We start from the raw sequence: 24,559 nt of genomic DNA, 5'->3' as shown, positions 1-24,559 counted from the left end.
CTGGAACATGTTATATACTGAAAATCTATGGTGGGGGAGGTCAGATAGCATAAGTACTTGAATTAAAGCAAACACCAACAGCTGGGCTTGGATACACAGTGGGAGGAATTATCCTCAGAGAGGAGAGGCACATTTTTCCCAAAGAAGGAAATAGATGGAAAGAAGGGAGTCACAGGTGGATTAACATGCTTATAGGTTGACTTGATAAGAAAGTCAATGGTGTATTTATTAGCTAGTCTATACTTCCATCTGTGAATAGAAAAACTTTCTGAGAGGGAAGAAAAGATGGTGGAATGGAATAAAAAGAATAGTGAAGATTTATAATAGTTATTAAATAAAATGAGAGAAATAGCTGACTATGAAATGCTAAAGAACTATATATATATATATATATATATATATATGAAAAAATGAGAGCATAAAATCATGACTCATGCAAATATAAAATAATGACTGTGTATCAACAATTTTACTGAAGTCATTAGTTAATGAACTAAACTTGCAAACCTGGTAAAAGGAGAATTCAAAGAACCAAATTTTTATAGATTAGGAATGCACAAATAAATTTACAAATAGATACAATACTGGCTTCTTACACAGGAGGGAGAGAAATCAATTACTCTCTACTGAGCAAAATAAGCATGTCTATGGGCAAGTATCATTTTACTGCTACCAGTTATCCAAACTTACAGAATGCTAAAGTAGAGCCAGGACAATAAAATAACACTGATGAGTTGATAGGTGAGGCTATTTCAAAGTCTTTTATAATTTTTCACTACAGAGATCATGGAAACATTCCTGGATAAAATTGACATATGATATCCTGGATTGACTATATAGTACACTGATGAGTGTGAAGATTTCCCTAGTTGCATCTACAGTATGGAAAAAATAAAATAGATGACAGTGACCCAGAGTTGCTATGTTGCCACTTTGGAGCAGTGAATGAACAGGACTGTGAGTATAAAGAGCCTGTCAAAGGAAATTGTTTAAACACTTATAAATATAACTTGTTAAGAAAGGTACTATCATTCTCATATTATAGATGAAGAAACTGAAATTTAGAGATTAACTTTTATTTCACAGGTACTGAGTTTCAGAGGCAAGATTCAGTCACTTGTCTAATTCAAAATGTTTGTCCTTTCTATTTTATCAGTAGATTTCAAACTATTCCAAGGAATTGCATTGTACCTCAAAGGCAAAGCCACATCTGATGGTGAGAAATGTAGAACTTCTGCTCCTCCTCCCATGAGGCTTCATCTGGAAAAAATGCTTTCATCTGTTGTGGAAATAAAAGAAGGCAATCCGTGTGGGAATGAATAGAGTCTATTTATTTAGAGTTGACTACATCAAGGTGGATAGCCACCAGCCACTTGCACTTAGCAGAGATTCAAAGGCAGGCAGGGGAAAGAGAAAACTTATGGTTAATAAAAGGGGAGGCTTCAGGCAGCTCTAATTAGAGGTTGTTGGAATCTAATCGGAAAACTGGACATGGGCTAACTAGAAAAGGAGAGTCCTTTATGATTGGCCTGGGGAGTATATTTGGCTTTTTCTCTTTGGTCCTGAGCTGGAAGTGTGGCAAAAAGTAGGGAAGTGGGAAGTCATTTACCAAGTACTCCCCTTTTTAAGTTGATCACTGAAATTTTGTGGTTTGATTTCCTGGGCTAGTTGCTGCAGAGGTGGTAAGTCAGGGTTGTATTGTCGTATCTGATTTTGTCACTGTCAATTTGTACATTCAGCCTCTGTATATACGTATCAATTTATAATTCATATTCATATGGCATCAGACTTCTGCCCCTCACAAGGAACAGTTGCTCCATAAACTTCTATACTCTCTAGAGGACTACCCAAATAGCTTTAGAGACTCCCCTCAGAGACAAGTTCTCCTGCCTATGTTGAGGACTTTCCTATTCTGTGTTCTCCTACTTGCAAGCCCCAGGGACTCCCAGCAAGGGTGGATATCTGGGGACGCCCAGGATGGGTCGCATTGTCTGGCAGGTCAAAGTGATCCAGGACACGGGGTCTAGGACCGGGTCCAAGGCTGGAGTTTCTGATAGAGGCTTAATTGGGAGTCTTCTGGAAGACTCCCACTACTCCTTAATACCCCTTCCTTTTCTATCTTTCTCTCTTTTTCTCCCTCTCATAGGCAGAGACACAACCAGCAGAACAACAAAACATAGGTAATTCTATCACCACCAACTCCGCTTGGATGCCCCTGAAATACTGGGACAATTTCCAGCTAGGTGGCCTAAAGTGGAAGATGCTAACTTTCTTCTGCAACACAGCTTTGCCCCAGTATCAATTGCAGAATATAGAAATTTGGCTTAAAAAAATGGCACCCTAAGGTTTGACATCCTACTGCAAGTAGACCTTGTTTGCAGGATACAAGGGAAGTGGACAAGGTTCCATAAGTCCAGACCTTCATGGCCCTTTACAAAATCCTAACTTGGGAGGGATCTGTCACCTGTGTTATGCCTACACCTTGGATAATACTCAAGCAGACATTCTAGATGACTGCTTCTTAAGCTCATCTCCTGCTAACAATGGGGCCCTTCTGCAAATGCTGAGGCTGCCCCCTCTCTGGCACATGAGCCTGCCAAGCACCCTCCCCCTGGATGGTAGATCCCTCACCTTACCAATCTTCCAGCTCTTCCTCTCTAAGATGAGGGTAGGGTAGTCCCACAGGAATTACCCAGAGTGGGACCTCTAATCACCCTCCTCCAAACAAACGTCTTCCTTTCTGGGAGGTGACAAATGGAGATGCTGGGACCAGCCCCATATATGTGCCATTTTCTATAACCAACCTGGCTTAATGTAAACAAAAACTAGGGCACTTTTCAGAAGACCCATCCAAATTCACTGAGGAATTCCAATCTCTCTCACTTTCCTTTGACCTTACCTCGGGAGACGTTCACATGGTACTATTTACCTGCTGCACCGTGGAGGAAAAACTCCATATACAGGCAGAAGCCCAAGCCAATGCCAATAATCTAGCAGCAGCCCAGCCAAGCCAGTACCCAGTAGGGGCTATTGTAGTACCTGATAATGACCCCAACTGGAACTACTAATGAGGGTAGAAAGATTTAAAACACTGAGACCATGTGATTGCCTATCTCGTAGCAGGAATGAAAAAGGAACCATTAAACCAGTAAATTATGATAAAATTAGAGGGGTAACCCTGCTTTATTCCAGGGACACTTAGTAGAAACCTTGAAGAAATATAGCCATATACCCTAACTCCCAGAAAGGATAGAGGGTATTAGAAACTCAATTTATTAGCCAATCATTCACAGATATTTGGAGGAAATTGCAGAAAATGGCTATGGGCCCACAGACCACCTTTAATCAAATGCTAGACACTGCTTTTAGTGTTTTAATAATACATATAATGGAAGAACTGGAGAAGGACAAGTGGAGTCAGCAAGAGACAGGTTCATTTAATAGCAGTCACTGTAAGTAGTGTCCTGCAGCCACAGGGTAACCCCAAAGGCCAAACGGGACAAAAAGGCAACTGTTTCATGTAGGGGAAGTTGAGACATTGGAGCAAAGACTACCCTGGCCTGGATGGGCCACTGGGACCTTGTTCTCGATGCAAAAAGGAACAAGAAAAGGAACTGTGCCCAGCTCTGAAGGGAGAAGGGGAGAGATCCCACCACAGGGTTGGCCTTGAGTTAGGACTAAAGGAGCCCAAAGTCCAAGCCAGCTCCCAGTTCCTAGCTAGGTATAAACTGCAGGAGCCTCAGGTGACCCTTGCCATAGCAGGTAAGACTATTGACTTGTTAATTGATATGGGAGCCACTTCCTCTGCCCTTAGCCATCACTCTGGAACCTTGTCCCCAAAGACTTGCATGTGATGGGAGTTGATGGTAACCTGAGGACCCACCAGTTCACACCACCCTTAAGTTGCAGATTAGGAGATGTTCTTGTAAGCCACCAGTTTTTAGTAGTCCCTCAAAACTTTAGTGCCCCATTCTCACTCTTGGGAAGAGACTTCTCACAAACCCCAGGAACAACCCTCTACCTTGTGGCACCCACCAGCCATCCCGTCCTAGCCTTATTGCAGAATGTAAACCCAGGCAAAGATCCAGTTTAAATACTCCAGACATTCAGTTCCAGATAGAACCCCTAGGTTTGATACCAATAAATACCTGGGAGGACTATCAATGCTCAGCCAATAAAAATCTCTTTCAAAGACAGAAATGCCTTTCCCCAAAAGAGCCAATACCCTCTTAAGCCAGAGGCAAAGAGAGGGCTGCAACCTCTAATAAATAAGTTTCTACAACAAGAGCTTATAGTACCCTGCCTGTCTCCTTGCAACACTCATATTCTTCCAGTGTTGAAACCAAATGGAGACTACTGAACGGTACAGACCTCAGAGCCATCAATGAGACCATGGTCCCACTCCATCCTATAGTACAGAGTCCCTACAGCATCCTCACCCAAATACCAGGGAATTCAAAGTGGTTCACTGTCTTAGACCTCAAAGATGCTTTCTTTTACATCCCCCTTCACCCAGTTCCCAACATCTGTTTATCTTCCAGTGGTATCCTCATGGATCTACAGATACCTGACAATACACCTGGTCAGTGCTCCTGCAGGGATTTTGAGATAACCCCCATCTATTTGGGAATGCCCTTGGTAAAGAGCTAGGGGAATAAAGCCTTGAACCTGGAGCCCCACTCAGGTTTATAAATGAAACACCAATTTGTAGTTCCACACTTGAAGCCTCCAATAAAAATACTCTTTAGGATTTAGACTTCCTGGGGAAGCCAGGGAATTTAGTATTGCATTCCAAAGTCCAGATCTCCAAGCAGACAGTGACATATCTGGGATTTATTCTCTCTCCTGGGTTCTCCGGTGATCAGTAGAAGCCACATAGAAGTAATGACTAGCCTGGCTCCACCAAAGACCAAGAAACAACTCAGAGCCTTCTTAGGTATGACATGTTTTTGCAGGATTTGGATCCCTGGGTTTGGAGTAATTGCCAAACCTTTATATGCTTCTCTAAAAGGGCTTGATACAGAAGTTCTTGAGTGGACAGGGAATAGCAAAAAAAGCCTTTCAAACTCTTAAAACCCTACTAACCTCTGTCCCAGTTCCAGCATTGCCCAATGTGGAGAAACCATTTACCCTATATGTGGCAGAAAAGCAAGGAATGATCCTGGGGTGTTAACACAGAAACTGGGAAAGTATCCTGGGCACGTAACCTACTTTTCCAAATAACTAGATTCAGTAGCTTGCAGATGGCCAAGATCCTGCAGGTGGTGGTTGCAACAGTGCTCCTTATGTAGGAAGCCTCCAAGCTAATGATGGGCCAGCCACTTGAAATTCAGACCCACCATCAGGTTCAGGAGGTCCTAGAGACCAAAGGCCACCAATGGCTGACAGGGGGACTTTTAACTAAATACCAGGTCGTCCTCCTAGACATACAAGAAATCACACTGAAAACATGTCATATTCTAAATCCAGCCAATCTCATGCCTCCAGAAAAATCAGAGCCCTCAATCCACTCTTGTATAGAGGTAATTTGTCAGGTGTACTTTAGTCACCCTGAACTGAAGGATGAACCTCTAGAGAACCCCAGTGAGATTTGGTTCACAGCCTGGAATAGTTTCATCTTTGAAGGAACTTGAAGGGCAGGATATGCAGTGGTAGGCATTCAACAAGTTAGGCAAAGTCCCTACCACTGGGCACATTCTCCCAGAAGGCCAAACTCATTGCACTTACCCGGGCTCTTATATTAGGGCAGGGACTAAAAATCAACATCTACACTGATTCCAAATATACTTTTCTTATTCTCCATGCCCATGCTGCTATACTGAAAGAAAGGGGGTTACTAATAGCCAAGTGTTCCCCTATAAAACACCATCTAGAAATCCTATCCCTCTTGATGGCCATCCAGAGACCTAAGGAAGTTGCTCTAATCCACTGTAAGGGGAACCAGAGGGGGAGATTCTGATGTCATAGTTGGAAACTGGTTCATTGATCAAGCAATACAACAGGTTTCTCTCCCCAGTGTGTGAAATGGGTCTAAATCCATACCCCCAGGAGAAAGATGTAAAACTAGAGAACACATCAGATGAGATCTGACAAGCTGAACCAAGCAGATATAGTAGTGGCCCTGGAGGTTGGTACAAGTGGGACCAAAGGTATTTCCACCTGGGCACATGCAATGAAAAGCAATCAAATTTCTCCATGACTCGTTCTACCTGGGAAGAGAAGCCATGGCAACCTTTGTCAGTAATCTTTTTTTTTTTTTAATTTTTATTGGGATGGCTCAGATACCATACAATTATGCAAAGATCCAAAGTGTACAATCAGTTGCCCCTGGTACGCTCATACAGATGTGCATCCATCACCGCACTTAATTTTTTTCAATTTTTAGAACCTTTTCATTACTCCAGTTTAGAACTTTTTCATTATATTTATTGCTATGCTAAGTTTAGAACCTTTTCATTACATTTATTGCTATGCTGATAATTTTATTCAATGATGGCAGACCAAGCAGTTTATACTCTAAATCATGTAAATGAATTCCTGTGAGTATTTAAGAAATCATAAATAAACAAAACAAGCAGATAGGAACCAAAATCATACTGAAAGGGAAAAATAAAAATGTAAAACTCAGGAAGCTTCTCTCATTAACCTCAATAAAATTTCCTTAATTGTTGTGGTTAAATTCTATAGATAAAATATATTGATTTAGGGAAAAAGAAAGAGAAAGATGCCAATATCATACAATGGGCTACAGCATTACAAAGTATTTTGAGTTACCAGATTTTCTTGGTGTCATATAGAAAATTAAAGGCACAGCTAATGAAAGAGGGGGAATGTAAGGTTTGGAATAGAAAGTTCAAGTGCCTGAGTACTTCAAATCATCACACTGTACTGAGATTACTTGCAACCACAATCAACTTTGATTCCAACACACTCCAGAATGTATTTCAATTTGAAAATATGGAAGGAATTCCTCTATCTTTATGCTTCTCCTTCATTAATTCTTGCTCATTCCTCGGTTACAAAAAGAGCAAGGCTAAAGGAATGACTAATACAGTATACATTGCCTATTACATAATTTATTTTGACCATATTCTACAGTGAATTTTAAATTGAGCATGTGTTCTAAGTAAGGCATTTTTCACTTCTGTTTTCCTCAAACTGTAGATCATGGAATTCACCATGAGAATTACCAACATGTAAATTGCAGATGTCATTTTTATCAGTATCAAAGGAATGACTAGATTTGGGCTGCATCTACATAAAGTGTAGCATTTCATAGAATAAAACCACCACCGTCACGTGAGATACACGTGTGGAGAAGGACTTGTGCCTGCACCCTGCGGAGCTCATACTGAGGATGGCCATAAAGATCAGCATATAGGACATGAGGACTATCAGAAGTGATGACACCAGATTAAAAGCTGAAAAGGTCATTATTATCAATTTAATTTCATGTGTGTCCAAGCAAAGAAAAGATATCAAGGGAAGAGTATCACAGTATAAATGTTTGATGACATTATAGCCACAAAATGAAGAACTGAAAATTTTTATACTGGTCAGCCAACATAGACAAAAAGAAATTATAGTCATAAGGAACCCAGCAAGTGGCATGCTGCTTGTGACATGATGACTGTGTAGAGCAGAAGTTTACAGATGACCACATAGTAGTCATAGGCCAGAATGAAAAACAAATCACTTGTGGTAAACATATTGAAGAATGGGAGTTTGGTAACACACCAATTAAAGAAGATTTTATGTTGATTTGAAAGAAAATTGAATAGCATTTTGGGTCCCACATCTGTTGAATAACCATGATCACTGAAAGTCAGATGTCTGGGAAAAAAGTACACAGGTGTTTGTAGCTTAGAGAATATCATGGTGAGGATGATCAAGCCCAATGTAGTAGTCAGGGTTCTCCTGAGAAACAGAACCAGCAGGAGATATTTATATATACATCTGTGAATAGTCCGAGGTTTTTATAAGAATTTTCTCACATTACCAGTGAGATGAGCAAGTTCAAATTCCATAAGGCAGGTTGCAATCTGGGAACTCCAATGAAGGTTTTAATGAAATCCCCAGGAGAAACAGCTGGCTGAAATAGAGATGGAAATTCTCTCTTATGACTGCTGACATTACCATTTCTCCTTTTAAGGCCTTCAATTGATTGGAGGAAACTTCTCTCATTGTCCACTGCCATCTCCTCAGGTGGTTTTAGACATAATCAGCTATAGATGCAATCAGCTTACTGATCATTTAAGCCATGAAATATCCACACAGCAACAATTAGGCCAGTCCATGCTTGCCCAGACAACTGGGAACCATAACCTGACCAAGCTGACACATGAACTTTACCATCACCTTCAGGGTACCCACCATGGAGACCATGCAAACAATGAGGAAGAACCCAAAACAGGGAGTCTGCAGTTCAGGGCAAACTTCAATTCTCACTGTAGGGAACTCATTGATATTGTTAAATTTGCTTGCCCATCTTGTCCACTATGAAATTATACTGAGAAAGGATATAAGAATGATCATTCACTCTCATTATATATGGAATATTTATTATAATATAATATAATATAATATAATATAATATAATATATTTCCATAACATTTTTAATTTCAGAGGTTTGAAAAAACTCCCTCCTCTAATATTGAATGTAAGAAAAAATAGTATTTTTTGTGAATTGATAACATCATCAGAGTAAATTATATATCATATTTGTAATATTACATGAATAATATTAAGTAAACATTATATTTGAATTAATGGTATAGTTACTGTGAAGTACACTAATGTAAGTACGTCATAAATAAGATACAGGCTAAATCCAAATGTAATGGAAAAGACATCATGAATTTCACTCATTAATTTTACTATTTGTGAGAGAAATTTATTTGGAATAGGATAAACATAATGCATGAAAGAGTTATCTCAAATATCACCTGCCACAAAACAGAAATAATGCTTTTGAAGCTATATTACTATTAGAATTCTAACTAAAGGTTTCACTAAGCATCCATAATAATGAAGCAACTTGATATCCTGTGGCTTCTGGTGAAATAAAGTAGGGACAGTCCAGCATAATTATGAAATGTTATTGACAAAGATTTTTATCCTGAATATAATTAGCACTTTATAACTTACTTACAGTTTAAAGTCAATACAGTACATAGAGGAACAAGGTAAATATCACCAGAAATAATGCCAAAATACTTGAGAAGATAACAGGCCTAATCCACTCAAACATTTAATAGCATTTAAAAAGATACTAGAAGATGGTGGATTGGTGAGGTGTATGTTTCAGTTACTCCTCCAGGGAAGAAGGTAGAAAGCCAGGAACTGCAGGGACTGGACACGGCAGAGCAATCTGACTTTGGGCATACTTCATACAACACTCATGAAAATGTGGAACTGCTGAGACCAGCGAAATCTGTAAGTTTTTGCAGCCAGGGGACCCATGCCTCTCCCTGCCAGGCTCAGTCCCATGGGAGGAGGGGCTGTCAGTGCCAGGAAGGAGAAGGGAGAACTGCAATGGCAGCTCTTATCAGAAACTCATTCTACTGATCCAAACTCCAACCATAGATAGACTGAGACCAGACACCAGAGAATCTGAGAGCAGCCAACCCAGCAGAGAGGAGATAGGCATAGCAAAAAACAGCAAGACAAACTCAAAAATAAAAGCAGAGGCTTTTTGGAGTTCTGGTGAAAGGGGAAGGGCAGAGCTCAGGCTCTGAGGCTCATTTGCAAAACCTGAAGAAAAACTGATCTCTCTGCCCCCTGGGTCTTTCTTTAATAGCCCTAATTGCTTTGTCTCTTAGCATTTCAATAACTGTATTAGATCTGCTGGGAGGGCCTTTTTTTTTTCTTTTTTTTTTTTTTATCTTTTTTTCATTTTCTAAAACGATTACTCTAAGAAGCCCAATACAGATAGCCTCAAAGACTTGCAATTTGGGCAGGTCAAGACAAGAGCAGAACTGAGAGCTCTGAGACAAAAGGCAATAATCCAGTGGCGGAGAAAATTCACTAAACACCACAACTTCCCAAGAAAAGGGGGACGCTCTCTCACAGCCATCATCCTGGTGGACAGGAAACACTCCTGCCCGTCACGGGCCCCATAACCCAGAGCTGCCCCAGACAACCGAATGTGATGGAAGTGCTTACAATAACATGTATACACCACAAAATTGGGTGTGGCCATTAGCCTTCCCTGCACCCTCAGCTGGTTGTCCCAGAGTTTGGAAGGTGGAGCAGTGGGAATTAACAAGCCCCATTCAGACATCATTTCAGCAGACTGGGAGCCTCCCTACACAGACCAGCAACCCAGAACCACCCTGGGGGGACGGCCCTCACCTGTGACATAGCACAGTCATCCCTCAAAAGAGGAGCAGGGGGTGCAAGGCCTGGAAGAGGGACCCAATCACAAGTCTCAGGGGCCACATGCCAATACCAAGGACTTGTGGGTCAGTGGCAGAGACAAACTGTGGCAGGACTGAACTGAAGGATTAGACTATTGCAGCAGCTTTAAAATGCCAGGAACACCAGGGAGATTTGGTTGTTAGTACCGTCCCCCTCCCTGATGGCCCAGACACACGCCCCTTATACAGGGCAGGCAACACCAAATACACACGCAAGCTTGGTACACCAACTGGACCCCACAAGACTTACTCCCCCACTCACCACAGAGGCAAAGTGGGATAGAACCGGCTTGAGGGGAACAGGTGGCTCGTGGATGTCACCTTCTGGTTAGTCACAGAAAGTGTACTGCACGAAGCTGTAGATCTGACAAATTAGAGATAAGGATTTCAATTGGTCTACAAATTCTAAAAGAACCCTACCACGTTAAGCAAATGCCAAGAGGCCAAAAACAACAGAAAATTTTAAAGCATATGAAAAAACCAGATGATATGGATAACCCAAGCCCAAGGACCCATATCAAAAGTCAGAAGAAATACAGTACCTAGAGCAACTAATTAAAGAACTAAAGATGAATGATGAGACCATGGCATGGGATATAAAGGACATCAAGAAGAGCATGGAAGAGGATATAAAGGGCATCAAGGAGACCCTAGAAGAGCATAAAGAAGACATTGCAAGACTAAATAAAAAAATAGATGATCGTATGGAAATTAAAGAAACTGTTGACCAAATTAAAAAGATTTTGGATACTCATAGTACAAGACTAGAGGAAGTTGAACAATGAATCAGTGACCTGGAAGATGACAGAATGGAAAATGAAAGCACAAAAGAAAGAATGGGGAAAAAACCAAAAAAATCAAAATGGACCTCAGGGATGTGACAGATAATATAAAATGTCCAAATATAAGACTTATTGGTGTTCCAGAAGGAGAAGAAAAGGGTAAAGGTCTAGGAAGAGTATTCAAAGAAATTGCTGGGGAAAACTTCCAAAATCTTCTAAACAACATAAACACACAAATCATAAATGCCCAGCGAAATCCAAATAGAAAAATTCCAAATAAATCCACTCTGAGACATATTCTGATCACACTGCCAAATATGGAAGAGAAGGAGCAAGTTCTGAAAGCAGCAAGAGAAAAGCAATTCACCATATACAAAGGAAACAGCATAAGACTAAGTAGTGACTACTCAGCAGCAACCATGGAGGTGAGAAGGCAGGGGCACGACACATTTAAAATTGTGAGTGAGAAAAATTTCCAACCAAGAATACTTTATCCAGCAAAGCTCTCCTTCAAATTTGAGGGAGAGCTTAAATTTTTCAGAGACAAACAAATGCTGAGAGAATTTGTCCTGCCCTGCTGGAGATATTAAAGGGAGCCCTACAGACAGAGAAACAAAGAGAGGAAAGAGGTTCAGTACTAAAGAGATTTGGTATGGGTACATTAAAGGATATTAATAGAAAGAGGGAAAAATATATATGACAAACATAAACCAAAGGATAAGATGGCTGATTCAAGAAATGCCTTCATGGTTATAGCATTGAATGTAAACGGATTAAACTTAACAATTAAAAGATATAGACTTGCAGAATGGATCAAAAAAAAATGAACCATCAATATGCTGCATAGAAGAGACTCATCTTAGACACAGGGACACAAAGGAATTGCAAGTGAAAGGATGGAAAAAATATTTCACGCCAGCTACAGCCAAAAGAAAGCAGGTGTAGTAATATTAATCTCAGATAAAATAGACTTTAAATGCAGGGATGTTTTGATAGACAAAAAAAGGTTACTACATACTAATAAAAGGGACAATTCAACAAGAAGAAATAACAATCATAAATGTTTATACACCCAATCAAGGTGCCACAAAATACATGAGAGAAACACTGGCAAAATTAAAGGAAGCAATTGACGCTTCCACAATAATTGTGGGAGACTTCAACACATCACTCTCTCCTATAGATAGAGCAACCAGACAGAAGACCAATATGGAAATTTAAAACCTAAACAATCTGATAAATGAATTGGATTTAACAGACATATAGAACATTACATCCCAAATCACCAGGATACACATACTTCTCTAGTGCTCACGGGACTTTCTCCAGAATAGATCATATGCTGGGACATAAAACAAGTCTCAATAAATTTAAAAAGATTGAAATCATTCAAAGCACATTCTCTGACCGCAATGGAATACAATTAGAAGTCAATAACCCTAAGAGACTTAGAAAATTCACAAATACCTGGAGGTTAAACAACACACTCCTAAACAATCAGTGGGTTAAAGAAGAAATACCAAGAGAAATTGCTAAATATATAGAGATGAATGAAAATGAGAACACAACTTACCAAAACCTATGGGATGCAGCAAAAGCAGTACTGAGGGGGAAATTTATAGCACTAAACACATATATTAAAAAGGAAGAAAGAGCCAAAATCAAAGAACTAATGGATCAACTGAAGAAGCTAGAAAATGAACAGCAAACCAATCCTAAACCAAGTAGAAGGAAAGAAATAACAAGGATTAAAGCCAAAATAAATGACAAAGAGAACAAAAAAACAATAGAGAGGATAAATAACACCAAAAGTTGGTTCTTTGAGAAGATCAACAAGGTTGACAAGCCCCTAGCTAGACTGACAAAATCAAAAAGAGAGAAGACCCCTATAAACAAAATAATGAATGAGAAACATGACATTACGGCAGATCCCAAGGAAATTAAAAAAATTATGAGGGTACTATAAACAACTGTATGGCAACAAACTGGATAATGTAGAGGAAATGGACAATTTTCTGGAAACATATGAACAACCTAGACTGACCAGAGAAGAAACAGAAGACCTCAACAACCAATCACAATCAAAGAGATCCAATCAGTCATCAAAATCTTCCCACAAATAAATGCCCAGGCCAGATGGCTTCACAGGAGAATTCTACCAAACTTTCCAAAAAGAATTGACACCAATCTTACTTAAACTCTTTCAAAACAATGAAGAAAATGGAACACTACCTAAATCATTTTCTGAAGCTAACATCAATCTAATACCAAAACCAGGCAAAGATGCTACAAAAAAGGAAAACTACCGGCCAATCTCCCTAATGAATATAGATGCAAAAATCCTCAACAAAATACTTGCAAATCGAATCCAAAGACACATTAAAAAATCATACACCATGACCAAGTGGGGTTCATTCCAGGCATGCAAGGATAGTTCAACATAAGAAAATCAATCAATGTATTACAACACATTAACAAATCAAAAAAAAAAAATCAAATGATCATCTCAATAGATGCTGAAAAAGCAATCGACAAAATCCAACATCCGTTTTTGATAAAAACACTTCAAAAGGTAGCAGTGGAAGGAAACTTCATCAATATGATAAAGAGCATATATGAAAAACCCACAGCCAGCATAGTACTCAATGGTGAAAGACTGAAAGCCTTCCCCCTAAGATCAGGAACAAGACAAGGATGCCCGCTATCACCACTGTTTTTCAACGTTGTGCTAGAAGTGCTAGCCAGGGCAATCCAGCAAGACAAAGAAATAAAAGGCATCCAAATTGGAAAGGAAGAAGTAAAACTGTCATTGTTTGCAGATGATATGATCTTATATCTGGAAAACCCCAAGAAATCGATGATACAGCTACTAGAGCTAACAAACAAATTTAGCAAAATAGCAGGATACAAGATTAATGCACATAAGTCAGTAATGTTTCTATATGCTAGAAATGAACAAACTGAAGAGACACTCAAGAAAAAGCTACCATTTTCAATAGCAACTAAAAAAATCAAGTACCTAGGAATAAACTTAACCAAAGATGTAAAAGATCTATACAAAGAAAACTACATAATTCTACTAAAAGAAATAGAAGGGGACCTTAAAAGATGGAAAAATATTCCATGTTCATGGATACGAAGGCTAAATGTCATTAAGATGTCAATTCTACCCAAACTCATCTACAGATTCAATGCAATCCCAATCAAAATTCCAACAACCTACTTTGCAGACTTGGAAAAGCTAGTTATCAAATTTATTTGGAAAGGGAAGATGCCTCGAATTGCTAAAGACACTCTAAAAAAGAAAAACCAAGTGGGAGGACTTACAATCCCTGACTTTGAAAATTATTATAAAGCCACAGTTGTCAAAACAGCATGGTACTGGCACAAAGATAGACATATAGATCAATGGAATCAATTTGAGAATTCGGAGAGAGACCCCCCAGATCTATGGCCGACTGATCTTTGATAAGGCCCCCAAAGTCACTGAACTGGGTCATAATGGTCTTTAAAACAAATGGGCCTGGGAGAGTTGGATATCCATATCCAAAAGAATGAAAGAGGACCCTACCTCACACCCTACACAAAAATTAACTCAAAATGGACCAAAGATCTCAATATAAAAGAAAGCACCATAAAACTCCTAGAAGATAATGTAGGAAAACATCTTCAAGACCTTGTATTAGGTGGCCACTTCATAGACTTTACACCCAAAGCACAAGCAACAAAAGAAAAAATAGATAAATGGGAACGCCTCAAGCTTAGAAGTTTCTGCACCTCAAAGGAATTTCTCAAAAAGGTAATGAGGCAGCCAACTCAATGGGAAAAAATATTTGGAAACCATGTATCTGACAAAAGACTGATATCTTGCATATGTAAAGAAATCCTACAACTCAATGATGATAGTACAGAGAGCCCAATTATAAAATGGGCAAAAGATATGAAAAGACAGTTCTCTGAAGAGGAAATACAAATGGCCAAGAAACACATGAAAAAATGTTCAGCTTCACTAGCTATTAGAGAGACGCAAATTAAGACCACAATGAGATACCATCCCACACCAATTATAATGGCTGCCATTAAACAAACAGGAAACTACAAATGCTGGAGGGGATGTGGAGAAATTGGAACTCTTATTCATTGTTGGTGGGACTGTATAATGGTTCAGCCACTCTGGAAGTCAGTCTGGCAGTTCCTTAGAAAACTAGATATAGAGATACCCTTCGATCCAGAGATAGCAGTTCTTCGTATATACCCGGAAGATCGGATAGCAATGACACGAACAGATATCTGCACACCAGTGTTCATAGCAGTATTAGTCACAATTGCCAAGAGATGGAAACAACCCAAATGTCCTTCAACAGATGAGAGGATAAATAAAATGTGGTATATACACACGATGGAATACTACACGGCAGTAAGAAGGAACGATCTTGTGAAACATATGACAACATGGATGAACATTGAAGACATAATGCTGAGAGAAATAAGCCAGGCACAAAAAGAGAAATATTATATGCTACCACTAATGTCAACTTTCAAAAATGTAAAACAACTGGTTTATAATGTAGAATGTAGGGGAACTTGCAATAGAGAGCAATTAAGGAAGGGGGAACAATAATCCAAGAAGAACAGATAAGCTATCATGGGTAAATTTAATCTTCTGGGAATGCCCAGGAATGACTATGATCTGTTTATTTCTGATGGGTATAGTAGGACCAAGTTCACAGAAATGTTGCTATATGAGGTTACTTTCTTGGGGTAGAGTAAGAACACATTGGAAGTAAAGTAGTTATCTTAAGTTAGTCTTTTCTTACTCCCTTGTTATGGTCTCTTTGAAATGCTCTTTTATTGTATGTTTTTTTTTATTTTTTTTTATTTTTTTATTTTTCATACAGTTGATTTAGGAAAAAAAAAGTTAAAAAAAAATAAACAAGGAAAAAAAATATGCAGAGCCCCCTTGAGGAGCTGGTGGAGAATGCATGGGTATCGGCCTGCCCTACCTCGATGGTTGCTAACATGCCCACAGACATAGGGGACTGGTGGTTTGATGGGTTGAGCCCTCTACCACGGGATTTGCCCTTGGGAAGACTGTTGCTGCAAAGGAGAGGCTAGGCCTCCCTATAATTGTGCCTAAGAGCCTCCTCCTGTATGCCTCTTTGTTGCTCAGATGTGGCCCTCTCTCTCTAGCTACGCCAACTTGAAAGGTGAAATCACTGCCCTCCCCCCTCCACGTGGGATCAGACACCCAGGGGAGTGAATCTCCCTGGCAACGTGGAATATGACTCAAGAGAGAACATCTTCTTGACCAAAAGGGGGATGTGAAAGGAAATGAAATAAGCTTCAGTGGTAGAGAGATTCCAAAAGGAGCCAAGAGGTCACTCTGGTGGGCACTCTTAGGCACCATATAGACAACCCTTTTTAGGTTCTAATGAATTGGGGTAACTGGTGGCGGATACCTGAAACCATCAAACTACAACCCAGAACCCATGAAACTTGAAGACAATTGTATAAAAATGTGGCTTATGAGGGGGGACAGGGGGATTGGGGGGACCATAGGGATCACACTCCCGTTTGTTTAGTCTGTGGATGGATGAGTGGAAAGGTGGGGGAAGGAAACAAACAAACAAACAAACAGACAAGGGTGCCCAGTGTTTTTACTTTAGTTGGTCTTTTTCACTTTAATTATTATTCTGGTTATTGTTGTATGTGTCGTAATGAGGGTGTCGGGGATTGATTTTGGTGATGAATGCACAACTGTGTAATGGTACTGTGAACAATCGAATGTACAATTTGTTTTGTATGACTGCGTGGTATGTGAATATATCTCAAAAAAATGAATATTAAAAAAAAATAGAAGTGAATGCCCATATTACATTTGGTTGTTTGCTCTTAAATTTAGTCTGTAGGTTCTTCTTCTCTCTTTTTACTTCCTTGCAATTTATTTGTTGAAAAAAACATCGTGTCCTTTGTCCTGCACAGTATTCCATGTTTCAGAATTTGCTGATTGTATCGTGACATGGTGTCGTTTAATATGTTCCTCAATTCCTTGTATTACCATAAGCTGGTACTATGAGAAGCTTTTCAAACTGCAAATTTCCAGGCCCCACTTAAAAATGTGTTCAGGAAGACAGTTGTGCGTGCTGGGGACCTCTGCTTTTCACAAGAGCCCCAGGTGAGTCTATTTACTTCATGTTTGGGAATTGCCCACCTGTCTGACTCCTCCAGTAACCACAAATCTGCCTCAGTCTTACCAAGTGTCAGAGACAGACATCTGTGAGCTAACTGAACTCCACAGTGGGAACTCTCTGGGAGCCCCTGGACCTGTGCCTCCTTCCTCTAACCCAAGTTAGAGAAACTTCTTAAGTTATCGGAAACTTTTCTGGCCTGGAGGGTGTGTGTGTGCTAGGAGGAGGGGCAACGGTCTGGCTCTGCGGCCCCTGAAGAGAAGTGTGTGCTGCCCGCAGAGTGGGCGGCTTCACCTGGGGCTGAGCACAGCGAGCTGCTGACAGGACCTGCTGGTCGCAGGCTGCTGAGGAGGTGGGCCCAGGACACAGGCCCCAACCCCCTGCTGTTTCTTCTCTGCTGGCTGCTCCCCCACCCCCACTCCCCAGGACCAACTGTCCCCTTAACTGTTGAGACACTCCACCGGTACCAGCCAAGTACTTCACTGCCTTGGGAGACAGCAGTTAGAGTGGTCTGCATCAGATCACTTCACCACCCTCTTCAAATCCCTCCCCCGGTTCCCATCATGCTTAATATAAGATCCATACTTCCGGCCCTGGCTGACAAGGCCCACTGTGGTCTGTCCTGTGCCTACTTTTCCCTAGGCATCTTTCGTTCTTCTCTCTCAGTCAGTTCCCCAGCCATACTGGCTCTTTAGCTGGTCCTAGAACAAGCCAGGTTCATTCTTATCTCAGGGTCTTTATGTTTGTCATTTCCTCTGCCAGGAATGTTCCCTCCCACCCCTCACAAGCGCCTTAATTCACATCGCTGCTGAAATATCACCTCCTCAAAGAAGCCTTCCCTGACTACCTAGGGTAACATAGCACCCCCTCATCACTCTACCCTCTTTTCCTGCCTTATTTTTCTTTACAGCAATTATAACTACCTGAAATTATGTTATTACTTGTTTGTCTCTTCCCTTAGTTGTGGGTGTTGAGGAGAGTGGCTTTGATCATCTCATCTATCCCAAGCAACTAGCACAGTGGCTGGTATGTAACAAGTGCACAATAAATATTTGTGGAATAAATGGATAGATGAATGGATTGATAAGACAGAAGAGCATCTTCTCAACCCTGCATCTCTTCTATATCTCTTCTATAGATGCACACACATGCACACACACACAGAAGCACTCACCAGTCTTTCCATTTCTTAAGAACCTACTTGCGTCCTGCCCCAGTTCACACAGGTATCAGTGAGGGCTCCTTGTAGTCAGAAGCTGAACCCAAGAGTCCCTCTTGGAGAGAGAACGACCAAGTCCCACAAATGGGAAGGTATTCAAGGGAACAGGGACAGGCTTGGACAGGCTGGATTTCAAGTCAAACACTATTTCAGAAAAACCATTTTATTGAGCAGCAGGGACCCACTAGGGCCAGAAAGGGCTGGGAGTAAAGGAGTATGCTAGCCCCAGGGGCTCCAGAAAGCAGGTCTCCCTGGGTCTCCCTCTTCTGCCTCCTAGGAACTCGGACAGGAGGCTCCCTGGGTGGCCACAGATTGCTTCCTCTTGGTCTCTTCCAGTTTCAGGAAGCCCAGTCCCTCCTGGGTTCTGCTGGTGGCCACTGGCAATGACTCAGAGCAGGAGCCCATCTAGGCCCTCTCTATGTACCTGGTTCTTCCTCGGCTAGCAGAATACAGCCTTCTCTTTATGCTGCCCAAAAAAGAACACTAGGGGATTGAGCAGAGGAACACTGGGTTTTCTTCCAGGTCAGCTTCAGCCTCTGGGATGTTCAAAGCAGTCTCTCAACCCTGTCTCAGGTTCTGCAGTTCCTTGCCAATGGCCAGTTGGTATGGAAGGGGCTTGGGCAGGCTCAGGCAGGAAGGCTCAGGTTCTATCTCCAGTGATGGGCAACGGAGGTCACTGCAAAAAGAGGCACTAGAGGTCTTAGGCAGTTAAATGTTTGTCCTCTGCATAGAGTGGCTCAGGCAGCAAGCTTCTGGTGGGTCAGCCTCCTGCCACTATGCTGTAAACGCCGAATTTTGGGGCGAGAGCAGCCTGGGTCTTCGTCTGACTCTGCCAGAGGTCGGCGTCTCTTGAGACCCCGCCTGGGGCCTGGCTTCTCTGCTTCCGCCTTTGCTGGGGTGGCCACAGGAGCATCCCCATAGAGCCGGTAGCCCCCAACCAGGCAGTACGTCTCCCCATGCCAGCACACCCGGGTTTCTCCACACCCTCGGTAGAGGAGATGGTAGTAGCCAGGTGTGGGAGGAGAAACAGGAGCCACAGCTGCAGGGAAGAAGACCAGAACTGATCAGTCACTTTTGCTTTCCAGGACCTCCCCTCTCTCACTGTTGCTGCCTGATGCCCTCCTATCTGTTTGGGCCATCACGCCCAAGAGACCCCTTGAGAAGGTGTATTGACTGAAAAGCAATTCCGTGGAGACTCCAGCAGCAGTAGGAGATGAGGAAATCTGTTTCCCATTCCCAAAGACAACGGTTTAACCCCAAAATGATTCTGATTCTCTCCCTTCCACAACCCAGGAAACATTTCTTAAGGCCTGTTACTTCTGAGGCTTTACTAGAAATGGTTTCCAAGTTTTGAAAAAAAATAATCTCAGATAAATGAGTTAAGATCCCCTCTCTCCTGGCAGCTAATCTTGGGCCCCAGTCATGCTGCCTGTTTCAACCACACTCAACTCTAGCCCTCTGATACTTTTATCTAGATTAGGAAGTGGCAAAAGTACTGAGGCAGAGCAACCAGGAGGTTCAGATTCAAATTCTGCATACCAAGCTTGGGTTCAAGGAGCTTCTCACATTAACCCAACCTCCTGAGACAGTTTCCCAGACCTCCAGTCTCAGTAGCACTTCATCTCTCCCTCAGTTCTGCTGCTCCTCCGAGCTCTATCACACCACCCTTTGCCCCAGGACCAGCAGCTCAGTCAGGCATGTGTCTGAGGGCACCCGTGTGTGTGTTGACATGACAGCATCGTAAACTGCCTGGGTCTGACATGAGTGGTCCTCAATAGCTCTTCCTCAAACTTCTCTATGTATCACTTGCCAACAAAAACAACATTCAAGAAAGCATGTGAATGGCAGCACCTTGCAACCTAAGGCTAGATTTATACGGATTAGCACCTTTCTAACCATTGTCCAGGGATGACACTTCACTTGCCCTCAGCAGGAAGCAGGAAACTTGTGGGGCCCTGAAGGGGTCCTTGACTCCAAGCCATTGGTACTACTTATGGCTGGGCAAGTTCTGAGGTGTGGCGGGCAAGCCCAAAAGGACATGTGGCAACCAGATGAAGTCGTGTATACACAAATACCTCTTGGACTGATGCCCAGTCCAGGCCTACCTGCTGTGCTGCCCTCCCAGGGGACAGAAGACAAGTTAGAATTAATGTAGAAGATCCGGTCAGACATTCTCCCTCAAGCAACCAAATGGTTTGGTGTCTCTTAGAGAACTGGTAGGGAAGGTTCCCTGAGGGCACTAGTTTGCATAGTTACCCTCCCATGGAAACCCTGAGACTGCCTGTGAGGTCGTCATTACCTGGTGAGGTCACAGAAGGAATCTGTGACTGGAGGGGCAGGCTGCAGGCCCTCGGGGTTTATGGAGGGGAGTGGGGTAGAGGTAGAGAGACACCCTGCCTGGACCCTCACCCCTGGCCCCCTCCACCCATGCCCTAGTCAAGTAGCCGCTCCCTGTGGGGCATACTTATGGGCCTGGCACAGACCCAGCAACCCAAACGAGAGAAACCCAAACTCTAAGACTAGTTTCAGGGGCTCCCATAACTTCGTATAACTGCTCCTTCAACGCACTTTGCCCATTTGTAATTTCACACATATCTGTAAGTTCCTTTTCATTGTCCTTCACATCCACTGTCCCTTTTCCCCTCACCTTTTTTTACATTTTTGTGAAATATAACATATATATATAACATCTTTTATTGTATGTTTTTTTAATTATTTTTTTTATTTTTTATTTTTCATACACTTGATTTAAAAAAAAAAAACAAAAAACAAGGAAAAAAATATGTAGAGCCCCCTTGAGGAGCCTGTGGAGAATGCAGGGGTATAGGCCTACCCCACCTCGATGGTTGCTAACATGACCACAGACTTAGGGGACTGGTAGTTTTCCTTTTTTGTAGCATCTTTGCCTGGTTTTGGTATTAGATTGATGGGTTGAGCCCTCTACCACAGGACTTGCCCTTGGAAAGACTGCTGCTGCAAAGGAGAGGCTAGGCCTCCCTATAATTGTGCCTAAGAGCCTCCTCCTGAATGCCTCTTTGTTGCTGAGATGTGGCCCTCTCTCTCTAGCTAAGCCAACTTGGCAGGTGAAATCACTGCCCTCCCCCATACGTGGGATCAGACACCCAGGGGAGTGACTCTCCCTGGCAACGTGGAATATGACTCCCGGGGAGGAATGTAGACCTGGCAGTGTGGGATGGAGAACATCTTCTTGACCTAAAGGGGGATGTGAAAGGAAATGAAATAAGCTTCAGTGGCAGAGAGATTCCAAAAGGAGACAAGAGGTCACTCTGGTGGCCACTCTTACACACAATACAGAGAGCCCTTTTTAGGTTCTAATGAATTGGGGTAGCTCGTGGTAGATACCTGAAACTACCAAACTACAACCCAGAACCCATGAATCTCAAAGACAATTGTATAAAAATGTAGCTTATGAGGGGTGACAATGGGATTGGGAAAGCCATAAGGACCACACTCCCCTTTGTCTAGTTTATGGATGTATGAGTAGAAAAATAGGGGAAGGAAACAAACAAAGAGACAGACAAAGGTAACCAGTGTTCTTTTTTACTTTAATTGCTCTTTTTCACTTTAACTATTATTCTTGTTATTTTTGTGTGTGTGCTAATGAAGGTGTCAGGGATTGATTTAGGTGATGAATGTACAACTATGTAATTGTACTGTGAACAACTGAATGTACGATTTGTTTTGTATGACTGTGTGGTATGTGAATATACCTCATTAAAATGAAGATTTAAAAAAAAAGTGTTAAAGGAACATAAGAATGTTGATTAAGTAATCATGGATTTGCAGTCTCTTTTTGAGATTTTGACCCTACCCCCCAGTTTGGGATTTTTTCCCTTCTGCACTGGAGAATGATTGCTGAAAAAATTTTTGTTGAAATTTAAACTCTATCCAAAATATTGGTGGTACATTTTAAGCCCCAGAAGTATATGAAAGCACATAAAATGCTACAATTTTCCAAGGTTTTAGTGCCATTATTAAGTCAATCAACTTTTGCTTCTCTAGTGTTAAATCTTTTTAAAAGTTTGTATATAGGTAACAAAGTGTTACTTTTTAAGATACATAAAGGGCTGTAAGCTAATTGTGGTGACTATTAAGTAAGATAATTAGATGTGAGGAATTAGGATTTTGTATATTCTCATCTTCATTTGGCTTCCAACTCTGGGTTCTGTACTTTGAGAGTTTTTCTTTACAAATGCTCTCTTGCCACTTTGAAATCTGTTGACTGTATCTCTTGAACATACTTATAATATTCTGCCCATTATGAAAAAGATTAATTTTATAGGTTTATGCTCTGCTACTGTAGATATTTATTACTCTATGAGTTATCTATTTTTGTAACCACCTGTGGTCCATCATTTATTTTAATTCACATTTCTTACTAATTATGGTAGTAAGAAGGATGACATCTAAGTCATAAGCTTAATTTGTACTATTTCAACTAATCTGTGAATGTAAAAATACACTGTTGCCTTGATATAATCCAACTGACTATATTGTGGAATAAATATCTACCTTGAAATCCATCCTAGGAGGTAAAGTTAAAACAAAAATTAACCTCATTAAAAATCATTAGCTATGCAACCCTTCTAAAGAAATGCTAATCATTTTAATTATATTCTGTTGATGAAAGTAAGAAAGAAAAAAAGAGAAAGAAAAAGGCAGGGAGGAAGGGAGGAAGGGAAGGAGGCAGGGATCAAAGGGGAGGGGAGGGAGGGTGGGAGGAAGGAAGGAAGGAATGAATGCAGGAGGGAGGAAGGAAGGGAGGATGGGAGAGAGATGGAATCAATGCATATAAAAGACATTCATGTGACAAATGGAGTCCCATTTAGGAGCAACAACTAAAGAATTTAAAAATAAACATAATTGATATGCTGAGAGAGGAGAGGAAATGGAGTCATGTGAAACACTGAGTTAAAACCAGGGAAGGGAGAAAAAGAACAGGAGACAAAATCTCAAAGTACAGGGGCAAGGAAAAGAAAACAGGTACTAATGTGATAGATATGAATCCAACTATACCAATAAGCATTTAAAATGTGAATATAATGGGATAAATGCACTAATTAAAAGATAGAGACTGTCACTACAGGCTGTCTATAAAAAATATTTTAAATTTAAAAACACAGATAAATTAAAAGTAAAAGGACATTGTTCTGGTTTGCTAATGCTCCTGTTATGCAAAATACCAGAAATTGATTGTCTTTTATAAAGGGGGTTTATTTGGTTACAAAGTTACAGTCTGAAGGCCATGAAAATGTCCAAATAAAGTCATCAACAATAGGGTACCTTAAATGCAGAACGCTGATGCCATCCGGAAAACCTCCGTTAGCTGGGAAGGCATGTGGCTGTCATCTGCTAATCCCAGGTTGTGTACCAGCTCCTCCCTCAGCTCTTGTGCATTCTTCAAAGTGTCTTTCTTGGCTGCAGCAAGAGTCTGGGCCTGGGTGGCTTTTGTTTAAAGTACTCCAGTAAATCAATCAAGACCCACACTGAATGGTGGGGCTACACCTTCATGGAAATAATTCAAGCAGAGTTATCACCTATAGCTGGGTGGGTCACATTTCCATGGAAACAACTTAATCCAAAGATTCCAATCTAATCAACACTAATTTATCTGTCCCCACAAGATTGCATTAAATAACATGGCATTTTGGGTGACATAATTCATCCAAACCAGCACATTCCACCCCCTGGACCCCAAAATGACATGATCTTTTCAGATACAAAATACATTCCTCCCTTCATATCACACAAACTTAAATCCTTTCAGTGAAAATGGGTAAGTACAATATCCCATCAAAATCAGTTACAAGCATGGTCTGTCCTAAGGCAAAATTCTCCTCTAGCTGTGGACCTGTGAAACTTAGAACAATTTATGTACTGCCAATATACAAAGAGGGATGGTCATAGGATGAACGTTCCCATTGCCATAA

At 41.1% G+C, this 24,559-nt stretch overlaps 1 protein-coding gene and 1 pseudogene across 1 annotated transcript; both read right to left on the bottom strand.

Moving 5' to 3' along the window:
- The window catches only part of LOC119517264, a 39,029-nt pseudogene extending 20,454 nt beyond the window's left edge, over nt 1–18,575 (bottom strand).
- Nucleotides 18,576–19,345: 770 nt separating this feature from the next.
- On the bottom strand, nt 19,346–20,780 carry LOC119517263 (DPEP2 neighbor protein-like). Its single transcript, XM_037813816.1, has 2 exons — nt 20,714–20,780; nt 19,346–19,647 (listed from the first exon to the last, which is right to left on the bottom strand). The coding sequence occupies exons 1-2, from the start codon at nt 20,778–20,780 to the stop codon at nt 19,346–19,348; spliced, it is 369 nt and encodes a 122-aa protein (XP_037669744.1).
- Between the last annotated feature and the right edge of the window lie 3,779 nt (nt 20,781–24,559).

This window comes from Choloepus didactylus, chromosome 21 (genome assembly GCF_015220235.1).
Source record: "Choloepus didactylus isolate mChoDid1 chromosome 21, mChoDid1.pri, whole genome shotgun sequence".
NCBI classification, from domain to species: Eukaryota; Metazoa; Chordata; class Mammalia; order Pilosa; family Megalonychidae; genus Choloepus; species Choloepus didactylus.
Note: the sequence above shows the minus strand (reverse complement) of the source record. Positions and strands in the feature narration are given on the sequence as shown.